At 36.8% G+C, this 12500-nt stretch overlaps 2 protein-coding genes across 2 annotated transcripts in view; one reads left to right on the forward strand and one right to left on the reverse strand.

Moving 5' to 3' along the window:
* The window catches only part of LOC144963937 (epithelial sodium channel subunit beta-like), a 7428-nt gene extending 6278 nt beyond the window's left edge, over positions 1–1150 (forward strand). Inside the window, exons 5-6 of the mRNA XM_078897881.1 lie at positions 393–631; positions 946–1150. Coding sequence (XP_078754007.1) covers positions 393–631; positions 946–1150 — 444 coding nt within the window. The remainder of the gene's footprint in view (positions 1–392; positions 632–945) is intronic.
* Positions 1151–6041: 4891 nt separating this feature from the next.
* The window catches only part of LOC144964861 (uncharacterized), a 6879-nt gene continuing 420 nt past the window's right edge, over positions 6042–12500 (reverse strand). The window contains exons 2-3 of the mRNA XM_078899578.1: positions 8290–8348; positions 6042–7021 (exon numbers count right to left, since the gene is read on the reverse strand). Of these exons, the coding sequence (XP_078755704.1) occupies positions 6558–7021; positions 8290–8344 (519 nt within the window). The 5' untranslated portion in view covers positions 8345–8348 and the 3' untranslated portion in view covers positions 6042–6557. The remainder of the gene's footprint in view (positions 7022–8289; positions 8349–12500) is intronic.

Genomic DNA, 12500 nt, shown 5'->3' on the forward strand with positions numbered 1-12500 from the left:
CTTCCTTAACGCGATGAAAAATACTGGAGCATAGGAATTATTCTAATTTTGGCATTGTGGCTTTGGGCCTTTTCAAACATTAAAGAACATCTCCAACGCATAAGAATATCATAAAAATGCCAAAAAGTGCACATTCTGTTGGGGTTTTTTTCTTATCTGTTTTAATCATCTTTATAAATCTTTTTTTTTTTTGATAATTTCAAGAGGTAGTCAAAGTCTGTTTTTGCTGTCAAGATTGATAATGTGCTTTTGGTCCGAGACAAGTATATTCCGCAAATGTGAACTTGAAGAGCAATACTATTTACATTGTTCTTCCTTTCTCTCACTCTGACCGTTTGTAACTATCGCTTTCATGTCATCAAATCTTTTTTGTTCTCCTTTTGACCTACCAGACAGAGACATTACTGGCAGAGCCACCTTATGGGAAATGCATTATACTGGATTCCGAACGAAACAAAAACATCAACATGTTTGCATCAAAAGGATTCCGCTACTCCGCTCAGGTTTGTCAGCAATCATGTGAACAAGCTCACGTGATGAAGTCATGTGGGTGTTGTGATAAAAACATCCCATGTAACCCTGATGGTCTCCGAGAAGCTTTTGGCATCATATTCCCAAATGATGGAAAGTTGTCAGTCTGTAATGCATCGGATTGGGCTACAATTAGATGCATAACGACTACAATAATAAATGTCCAAAGAACTGTCGCGTGCGCCGCTCACTGTTATCCCGAGTGTAAAATCACGTTATATGACGTAACGAACTCCTTAGCGGCATGGCCCAGCAGGAAACACGCTCTTGAAGTATTCAAAACCATCAACGGAAGTGAAAGATTGGTGAATGTTGAAAACAGCGTAAATTCAGCCAATAATATTTCTGCAGAGCAACAGAATTCTTTCGTAAGAGATAATCTATTGAAATTAGACATTCATTACCTAAACTTAGCAAAGACTGTGACCCTACCAAGCCCTCCTACACATGGAACTCTTTATTGTCAAATATAGGAGGACAATTGGGATTATGGTTGGGGTTCTCTCTGCTCACTGCTTTTGAGTTTGCTGAGTTACTATTTGATATGGTTGTGTTTGGAGTAAAGGTAGTTTTTCGTCGTGTTAAAATGTTAAAAATATCTAAAGAAGACATGAGTTAGTATTAATGTTCTATGTTGGTTTATATAAGTACAAGGTATGTATGTGTAGTGTATACACGCGTACATATGAGTGCTTATATGTGTATGTATGTGCCGTTTATGAGCGGCTATGTGGTCTTGTGGAATGACACTCGCTTTCGGATCGGAAGGTCCTGGGTTCGAGTCCTTGGAAAAGGCTGTTTGCTCTGGTCAGAGGCCCTTTGTAAATCGTTTTGAGTACACTTTATTTAATTTTAATTGGGCTTTATATAGCGCAATATCCACTAAATGTGCTCAAAGCGCTTTACAAGGGTTCCCTGGTCAACAGCAACATTTAACATGTAGGACGGGACATGCCACCTGTTAGGCGATACTACAATTTTTCGGACTAAGACAACGTTGTTAACGGCCAGGTACTCATTTTACACCTGAGTACGGTGAGAGAATGTGAATAAAGAGCTTTTTCCAAGGACTCAACTATGCGCCGAGCGCGAGGCTCTTTACTCACATTCTCTCACCATACTCAGGTGTAAAATGGGTACCTGGCCGTTAACAGCGTTGTCTTTGTCCGAAAAATTGTAATATCGCCTAACAGACGTCATGTCCTGTCCTACATGTTAAATGTTGCTGTTGACCAGGGACCCCTTGTAAAACGCTTTGAGCATATTTAGTGGATATTGCGCTATATAAAGCTCAATTCTTTTTTTTAATTTAAAAAATAAAATATGAGCTATTTAATTGCGCAATGTCCACTAAATGTGCTAAAACGTGAAATAGACCTTTAGAGCCATGAGGCCCATGGAGCCGGAGTTTATCCCGGTTTCTGTTACGTGAAACGGACAATAGCAATTGCTTGAATCCTTTGGATAGGACACTAGTCTATCACAAAGTATTTTCCGCCAGATCTAACAGACCCAGCTGCCAAAACACTGCTGGGTGAACAGAAAGGCCAGAAAAAATCTTGACTGCACCCGGGATCGATCTCAGTCCCTTTGCGTGTGAAGCGAGTGCTCTACCAAGAGCTTTCGGGACCCCAAATGTGCTCAAAGCCTTGTATTATTATTATTGTGCGTGTTTTAAGCTCCTTTGGTACAAATGTTAGTCAGAAAATGGTCGTTTTTAATATCTAGATGTTAAAATAACCTCCAACTTGTCAGAACGTTTTAAACTCGAAACCTCTACATGTAAAAAATAAAATCCTACACACGAGTCTTTTGAAGTCTTGGGTTTAAAGTTTTTTGGTAAGTTGGAGGGGAGGGAGTGTTGATCTTAAGCTCTCGATATATGATGTAAACCTTTTCTGGCCAAAATGAATAAAACGTTTTTGGATTTTCTATTTATTTATTTTTTAGTTATTTATTTATTTGTTTTTTGGTTTTTTTTTTGGGTTTTTTTTTGTGTTTTTGGTTGTTGTTGATGTTGGTTTGGTTTTGTTTTATTTGTTTTTGTTTTTGTTTAATTTTTTTTTTCTTTTTGCACGTGTTCCTGGCGGGGGGGGGGTGTTGTTAATTTTTTTTTTTTTTTTTTTTTTTTTTTTGGGGGGGGGGGGGTGGAGGGTTCTTTGTCATTTTACTGAAATATTATGGCATCGACGACTGAGCCTTAGACACTTTCGCCTATAGCTTTTCCTCGACTCAAACGTGAATGAGTACCTATCTGTATGCAATAACGAAACGATGATGGAGAAAGGAGGTTTGATTAACTCCAAACTGTTTGCCTTGTGAAATCTGTAGGCTTGCAAGCAAATTTGTTGAAACTACCCCCCCCCCTGCCCCCTCCTATCTTTGTATCCCCGAGGTTTAACAGATTTCTGTAATTTGTTATACAATTAGACACGTGTTATTTTTTAAAATGTGTTTGTCCAGTGAGTGATTATTTAATTATATGTAGAAAATAAAATTATTTTTAAAAATAATGTCAATGGTTTACTGTTTCTTTGTTCAAGAGAACAAGACTGTCTTCATTTCTTCGAATTTATGCCTATCGCATATCATATCAAAAAGAAAATAATAAAATTAGATAGATAAACTCCCTTCATCCATCCCAAAGGGAAATTTCTCTTTATTGTCTATCTCGAAAGAAATATCGGGATAACCGAGGCGTAAGCCGCAGCGCAGCATAGTGAGCATACTAGCAATTTAGGTTTCGTTCCTTACTCAAAGTAAAGGCAGAACGTCGTCAGTGTAGTTTGAACCCGTGTCTTTTGAGTGTCAGCGCAATACTTTAATAGAGGCAAAAGTGTAATGCCAGAAAACTGGTTCCAATCTCATTTGAAGTGTAAAACCACTATTCCGGAGGACTGGATACATACCTTGTGTAATTGATATTCTGGTTTCAGGGTGTTGGCATTTTATTTTCTAGTTTAAATATATGCTAGTCGTCATTAAAGATCATCCATCCTCGCTCAATTACGTCCCATAATCTTAAGATCTGCCAATTAATCTTGCTACTCTTATACGAGTACTTATGCCACGTTATGATTCAAAATATAACCTGTTCTTTATTAATCATCGGAAGGAATGGTTACATACACACTTCCAAGGAATTTGGAACCGGAAAAATAGAAGGGGACGTCACCACTTCTCTGCCCTATTACACGGCCGCTTTGCTCCCTTAACTGTCACTATCATTTTTTTTTAAATTATACATATTCATGAACAAGTAGGACGTAGAGAATGCGCACGAGACATTTCGTCGGATCTGTCGATCATAAATATGCGATCTTACTACTTTCATATTTGATAGTTAACGAGCTTGTGATTTAATATCATATTATCAGAGCTCTGATTGGATTGGCAGAAATGGAAGAGGGAACACTCATGGTTATGGCCAAAAAAGGGTCTCTTGAGTTGTACTCAAATCACCATTAATATAATAAGGTCGCACATTCACCATTGTGAAGGGGATGTAAAAAAAGAGTAAAATATTGTGCGTATTTGAACCCAGTAGTCAGAACATTGAATCCAGAGTCAGTGGGGTCATCTTAAACACAGGGCTATCTAAACCAATCAGGTAAAGGCCCTTCAGAACCGTTAAACCCATGGGCCCGGAATTTATCCCAATTTCTTTGGCGTGAAATTGACAATAGCAATTGCTTGCTACCCGTAAATAGGACGCTACTCTATCGCAAAGTACTATTCGCCAGATCTAACACCCAGCTACCCGATCACTGTTTGGTATGGTGGATCAGAATAAATCTCGACTGCATCCTGGATCAAGCTTGGTCCCTTTGCGTGGGAAGCAAGTATTCTACCACCTGAGATATCGGGACCCACTAAACTAATCAAGGTTCACATATTATTATTATGATGTTTGTCATGCGCACACCATTTATTTTAAGTCGGAACTGCAATCCGTTTTTCTCATGTAACGTAAATTTGGCGTGGAAGTCTAACGACTGACCTTAAAGGACACATTTATGATAAAGATAGTATGCACTTGGCTAAGAAGTTCCCAACATTGACATCCGGAAGTATAGCTGGCCAACACACAAAACTGTGTGTAACCATGATCGTTTATAGTCTGGCTAATACAGTTGAGTGAGAATTACTCATAAACGCGGATGGCAAAAACAATAACAAAGACCTGAGTGACGTTAACTTCGAACTATCTATAGCGCATTCTGTTTAAATTTGCATTAACATCGAACAATTAAAATGAACAGTTATTTGTCAAGAATTGTCACAACTGAGACATCTTTGCAATAAGATATTGAATTTTTAGTAGTCTGGCGTTTAAGATGTTTTCACAAGTTGAAAATCAAATCATGTGATCGGGAGTACATTTTGCATTTTTGCATTGAGTTGTGGCCCTTAAACGATACACACAGAAAAATCACGTGACCTTCAAATGGACTACAACATTTTTTAAAAATGTTCTAAGCTAGTTATGATATCAGCAGGGTAACTCTATTTTATTCTTCCTTTTTTAGCTTTCTTCTCTTCGAATGCAAATCTCTCAGTGATTGGCTTTCACTGCGACTCAACTCATGATCCGAGTCGTTTTTGGAGGATTCTTTTTTTATCTCTAATTTTACTGAGTATGTTGTCGTTGATCTACCTATAAAGTTTTTCTCTTTTTTTTTTTTTGTGACCAGTGACAAAATCAACAGAATGTCTTATTTTGTCTCAATCTCTTTCTCTTTCTTGTCGTATCTTCCTAATATGTATCATCTATATTATATACATTTATATATATATATATATATATATAAAATTAATGATGGGAATCCTGTCATTCAGACAGTGCGCTATAAATTAAATTTTTGTGTGTAGAAACGGCTGACTTGGAAGATTGTGAGTCGTTTTTTTTTTTTTGTTCATCTTTTTTTTTTGTCTATGTATGGGTCATCTTAATTATTTGGTATGTAAATCAAAAGCTTTCTGGGGAAAATGAAAATAATATATTAAACCAGTGACCATCAGCATTGCAATATGCATGTCTGGATAAGTAATTAGTGAGAGGAGGCTGTCTTATTCTGACACATGCCTTGAGTAAAGGGCTTGTAATAAAGGAGATGGGTCGGACTGGATTTGGATCCAGGATTGAGACTTGAAACATTTCCCTCTCCGTTTTTTAAAAAAATTACATGCTACTAGAATACCACAAAACTTGACTTAACAACGATTACTCGACCGCAGAGTAACAACTCAAAGTGAGAAATTTATTACTCAATAAAAAAAATTTGAAAAAACAAGGGTCTTATGACAGACCTGCAGGGTGTAAGTGCAATGCCTTATGCAGTCAGCCATCTTACCCCAATACTAAGGAGAGAAGTGAATACTTCCTGAGCATATTCTCGCGAGTCATGAGGTCCCACTATTTAATATTTTATTTGTTAAAACATTCTTGGTATACAAACAAAAAGACCAGCATGTAAATTTTTAAAAAACTGACAATTCAAATACCATCATTATAAAATCATAAAATAAAACAATTTTTATTCACGACTCAAATGTTCATGATGTCGTCACACAGCCATCATCGCGTTCCAACCCACTCAGCACACACTTGCACACCCGATGCACTCTTGACAAACATGGAGACATGGGGTAAAAGCAACCTCTTGGTGGTCGATTTTTAAAATTATGGTTGCTTCATTGATTGTTTCGTTGATCGATGTTTTCGTTTTGAGATTGAGGATGGGTGATTGGTTCTCTGTCGGAGAATACCTTGGCGTGTGTCGCAATGCTATTGATACACACTCTTCCATCTTGAGTGAATTAGCAATAGTTTACAACCGGATTAAGTGTATTCTTCATTCAACAATGGTATAAAAAATATACCAAATATATTAATTTTGTCGCGAATAAACTGAAACCCATCTTTTTTTTTAAATATGCAATAATTACCATTTCGAAATTAAAATGACTTCAAGCGAAAAGTGGAAATCAATAAATTAAAACGTTTTATATAAATTATTACAAAATTATTGGCCCATTGCTCCGCTGAGCAACAGTGGTCCCATGGCTCCCATGCCAGATCCACCAGCGCCACCTGCTCCGGTGGGATCGGCAGGGTTGCCTCCAGCACCGCCACCCTGCATCATCATAAAAGGAAGATATCTCATCATGGTGTCTCCGCCGTTCATCAAAGTCATGAGCAAGAATGGGTTGCTCATCATGCCGCCAGACCCCTGGCCTTGGCTCATCATCATCATCAAAGGAAGAAGCTCGTTACCGCCACCTCTCATCATCATCATCAATGGCAGCATCTGAGACATACCGCCGGAACCTCCACTATTGCTCATCATCATCATGAGGGGCATCATGGCGTCCATGCCCATTCCGCTGGATCGGAGCAGCATCGGCAGCATGGACATTCCAATGCCCGAACCTCCCATAGCGCCCATGCCACCACCCAAACCTGACATACCCAGACCGCCAATTTGGGCTGAGGAATAAATAAATTGAATGAATTGATGAACTTCTTAACTTTGTCAATGGACATAGCAATTTTGTTTTGTTTTGTTGGGGAGGGGGAGGTTTTCTTTTCTTTTTTTTTTTTGTTTGTTTGGTTTATTTTTGTTTTATTTATTTATTTTTGTTTTATTTGTTTGTTTTTGTTGTTTGTTTTTTTTTCTGTTCTTTTCTCTTTTTTATTTTTGTTTGTGTGTTTATGTTGGAGTTATTTTTCTTCTTATGTGTGTATATGTGTGTGAGTGTGTGTGTGTATGTGTGTGTGTATTGAGTACCATTCAAAATTTTAACTGGAAATGATGAAGAAAATGGAATAAAAGTGAAGCTCCCCTTTCTCTCATCAAGGGGTTATTTGTCATCGTGTTAAATTTCAAGAGAAAATTGAAGAATCCTAGGTAGACGTCCTTAGCTACAGTCACCCTAGTGCAGTGCCGCGAGAAAGCGAGGGCAAGGCGACTAGCTAAAGGCCGCACAGATAGATGAATGGGATTCGAACCCAGTATTTCCGAGTACGAAGTGAAGAGGATTCCACTGGGCCACGCTACCCCCAAAGTAGCGTAGCGAGCAGCTTAAATGCGTCTGAAGCGAGCACCGTAATATTATAATAACCATAGACCCTAGGCATTAGTCCTCCTTTTGAGAAATGATTGAAAATAATCAAGCCGCCACAAATCTTAAACCTTTACCCGCATCTGCATCGTCATTTCATTTTAAGCTTTCACCAATCCAGCATAACGATGTAACGCCCCCTCCTTCCCAGAAATATTCATCCTATGTATTTGGCAATCGTGAATCTATTCGAGTGACAATGTTATATTGGCAAAATAAATTGTGAATCCATGTAACTAATCACCCGTGAACATATTATGAAAGTACTTTTTATTGAAAGTGGATGGGGCCCAATGATGATGTAATCGTTATTTAACATGGATGAAACGTGCAATCTAATTTAAAGTTCTACTTTATACATTTAAAAAACTGTCCCAAAATATCATGTGATGCGTGTTTGGTGCTCTTTGTATTTTAGAATTCAAAACTTTTTGAAATTTCAATTTATAGACGTCTAACGAAGTTGTTCAATTATATTTGATTATAGAATGCTGGGGTATGCCTGTAGCCGGAAATCGTAGAAAACTAACGAAAATGTAAAAATGGAAACAAATGGAACAGCAGAGACAATGGACGTTTCAGGTACAAGCCCTTCGTCAACAAAACAAAAATACTTAATTATAGAGCACTTACCAAAAGCTGACGTGGTTAGGCAACATGCCAATACGATCGCTAAGTAGGCCTTCATTGTGCTGAAATAGAAAACAAACGATGCTTGATAAAAGTGTTGAACAACAATGGAAATGGGATCAAATCCCTACATATGACAGTCCACAGCAAAGGGGGAATAATCAAAATTGGTGTGAACTTTTATATGTATATATATTTTTATTGAGCTTTTATTTAGCACAATATCCACAAAACGTGCTCAAAGCGCTTTACAAAGGGTCCCTGACCAACAGCAACACGCAACATGTAAAACGAGACATAACGCCTGTTATGCGATATAACAATGTTTTTCGATAGAGACAACGCTGTTGACAGCCAGGTACCCATTTTACACCCGAGTTCGGTGAGAGAATGTGAGTAAAGAGCCTTTTTTCAAGGACTCAATTATGCTCTCAACTACTGGCCAAAGGGTAAGAAGCAATCTTACTATCCCCTTAACGCTACAAAACAAAACAAAACCGGGAAAATTTCTGGCTTTATTTGACCTTATGTGCCCAAAGAATTAAGTACGTGATATAGATGTGTGGTCTCAGGTTAAAGGTAATGGGGTCATTTTTCTTTTTCACCGACTCCGGTGTTCCGACATGCGCAAACATCTATTTTTTGACATGCTTAGTCAGACATGCCACAAAGAGTGCAACATCAGAAGATGTCCAATGACATTTTGTCCTTTCTCCAGCGGACATCGTCTTGAGCATGATTAATTGATTTCGTTTTTCAAAGCTCCGGTCTTTTTTTTCTTTCCCCACTCCCAAGCTACAGCGGTTCACGTTTACCTTCGTCAAATGACTTCTCTGACAAAGTGGGAATTTATGTGACGATGCAGGCCGTTGACCTGTTTCCCAAAGCACAGATGTCAGACCCCCAAATTAGGTCGCAAAATGGGTATCAATACAGATTTTTTAAATTTTTCACCATGAATGTTGTTTTTTAACCTATAATGCCGATACAAAATGATTAAAACCGCCCAATATTGGTAATTAAATTTTTTTTAGAAAAGACCCAAACCGCCCCTTAAAGAAATAAACGTTGCTCGATTTACTATACAATTTGACAGAAATAAAAATACTCTTACATTAATAATGACTTTTTATACGTTTAATACAAGGCGCACAAATCGTCGATTATATAATATCCACTGATCTTGGTATACATATAATGGAAATGATTGAAAAGAAATTATAGCAGAGGTTTTCGAAACCGCAATCAATTATTGGACCAGAAACAGGAACAAGTGAACCTTGTTATTATATTTATTGATTAAAATAAAATAAATAACAGAAATCAATGTTTAAAATTGACTCTGATTTTTAGATGAAAGAAGAATAACATGTGACGACAGTTTCAATCATAGTATAATGTAGCTTTGCCACAGGTAACTTTAACTTTCAGTCAACAAAGATAGAATTTTATGGCACATCAACAAGCAATAAAAACTACAAATAATAATGGACACGGTATCCTCAGCTGTAAGGCTCTTGGCGCTTAACGTCAACACAAAATAATTTTCAAGAAATTAGATATATGGCAGTTAAAAAGAATATTCGTTTAAGGTATTTCTTGAACACATAATAATATGACGATTAGGACTCTCGAATGCTCTGTAGATTGGTGTTCCACACAGACAAAACAAAATGAGAAAAGGACCTTGTTCCCGCCTCGATACGAATGACTGGGACAAGTGGGGTTATTGGATGAATGCAAAGATCGGGTTGTCGAATTTTTATTAAGGAGTTCTGTTAGATTGGGTAATGAGTTCTTTTTATAGCATTTCAAAAGCAAGATATAGAGGAATAAGAGGTGTCTAGATGATGAAAGAGCTTTTCTGGAGAAACCAAAAGCTCGTTTTTAACATAAAAAAACTGGATGGTTTTCTTGTTATTGACATTAATTGTTTTAAAATTACACTTGACCAAAGTCTTCCAACTGATCACCTTAATATCATCATTTTCAGCAAAATTTTCTCAACAGAAAAAAAAGTCAGAAGATACTTAGCAAATTTCTATTATCACGCAGTCTTTGCCGTGCGATTCAGTGGGACTCTAGCAGAGATAACCGGGATAAATTCCGGCTGTATGGGCTTTATGGCTCTAACTCTAAAGGCAGATAGAACCAAATATCCATTTTAAACTAAACGAATTCCCCCATAACGTGCTCTTTAAAGTACTCGAGTTTAATCTTTCTTTTTGTTTGCGGTCGTGCAATTTGACATGATTTATATGAGGGTGATAACAAGTATGTACAAAAGCCGGAGCCATAGATTGCCTTCCATGTCCATCATTCTATCACTAACCACGCCCAAGGTTGTTGATAATGATAAAGATCAATGTCAGAGTGAAAATATATATCATTCCCACTTTCGAGATAAAGACCGCAAAATTATAACTGTATAGTCATTGACAAAAGACACTAGACGGTTTGAATTTGTTATTATATTAGCTCATACGGTAGAGTCACTATCTCCCCGGCCAGGCGGAGTTGTCGTACCAGTAAGGTCGTGGGTTCGAGTCCCCATCGCCACAGCGAAGTTTCTATTCTCTGTTGTCTTCTGGCATTTTCCGACTCACTTCATTTCTTGCTATTACATTAGAGAAAACATATTGGCACGTGGTATATATCTTTAAAATGTAGACAAATGTTTCTTTCTGTTGATATATCCCATGCCTTGACATAAGCGAGGAGTAGATGAGGACCGTCAAACAGCTCAGTACAAATGTTATCTGTTGTGATTACACACCAAAATATTTCAGATATTTATTTCACATAAGCGTTGCTACGGTCGCACCAAAAGTTCATGCTCTGTGAGCGTGGTTTGAAATGTCAAAATAAAACCCAAATTTGACCAAAGATGACCATTTTGAGCAAAATTGCTCGAGTGAGACGGTGTTTACAGACGAATCTCTTTTTGAAGTTAACTCCAGAGACAAACGAACTTCGTGCTATCGACGTCGAGGTGAACGTTCCAATGACCAAACCATCATTGAAGTAAAAAAAAAAACGAGCAGTTGAGTTCTTGGAGAATGCTCTTTACTCACGTTCTCTCACCGTACTCAAGTGCAATATGAGTACCTGTTCGTGAACAGCGTTGTCTCTGTCCGAAAAAATTGTAATATCGCCTTACAGGTGTTATGTCCTGTACTAAATTTTATATGCTGCTGTTGGTCAGGGACCCCTTGTAAAAACGCTTTGAGCACGTTTAGTGGATATTGCGCTATATAAAAAGCTCAACAACAACAAAAAAAGCTCAATTTTCATCTAAGAAACTCCAGTCATTCTCGTCTATAAATCGTTGGTATTTTACCAAGGCTTCATATTATCCGATGTGTTCAATTTTCAGTATCTATTTCACCACAAGGTGGTCGGCGGATCAAATCTCTGAAGTCTCGATTTTCAAGAGAGGCGGATCAAAACTCTGAAGTCTACATTAATTAATTCAATTTAATTTTGTTAATTTTTTTAATGTATTTATTTAATTATTTATTTATCTATTTCTTAATTATTCATTCATTTATTTATTTGTTTGTTTATTTAGTTACTTATCCATTTATTTATTTATCTTTTAAACTTTACATTGTCATGTGGATAATTTTTTTCCATTACTTTCATAGTTTGCAGACTGGTTTGTAATTGTTGACAAGTAAAATGTATGTTATCTAAAGCAATCTTAAATCGTGATAATTTATCAGAGACATGTATGATTATCATCGTTGTTGCTGTTATGACTATTGCTGTCATTAATATTTCATTATACTATGAGTTTTTAACATTGATGTTTCATTCGATTATGAACAATTTTCGATAACTTCAGTATTCTATGATGATAATTTTCAACTTTACATTTCCGTATTGATATATTTTTCCTTATATTCAAAGTTGTGTAAAACTGTAAATGATCTAATACAAGCTATCTGAGATTTTGTAATTATTCACTATTGTATAACGCATTTAAAATATAATTCATATATTCAGCCTTTAATAAGATAAGATAAGAAGTAAATTTTATATTATTATTACCTAGATGCCAAAGTGATAGTTATGGTTCTGCTAATTAGTTTTAGAAGTTTCACAGCACTTGCGACACTTTCAGAATCTTAGCAGCGCCAATTTTTTTTCTCAAAAAGCATTTGAAAGTAACCGAGCAAGATAACTAAAAAAATAACCTAACGGAAACGTAA

Source organism: Berghia stephanieae, chromosome 2 (genome assembly GCF_034508935.2).
Source record: "Berghia stephanieae isolate SIO BIC M18660-M18661 chromosome 2, UCSD_Bste_1.3, whole genome shotgun sequence".
In the NCBI taxonomy this organism is placed as follows: domain Eukaryota; kingdom Metazoa; phylum Mollusca; class Gastropoda; order Nudibranchia; family Aeolidiidae; genus Berghia; species Berghia stephanieae.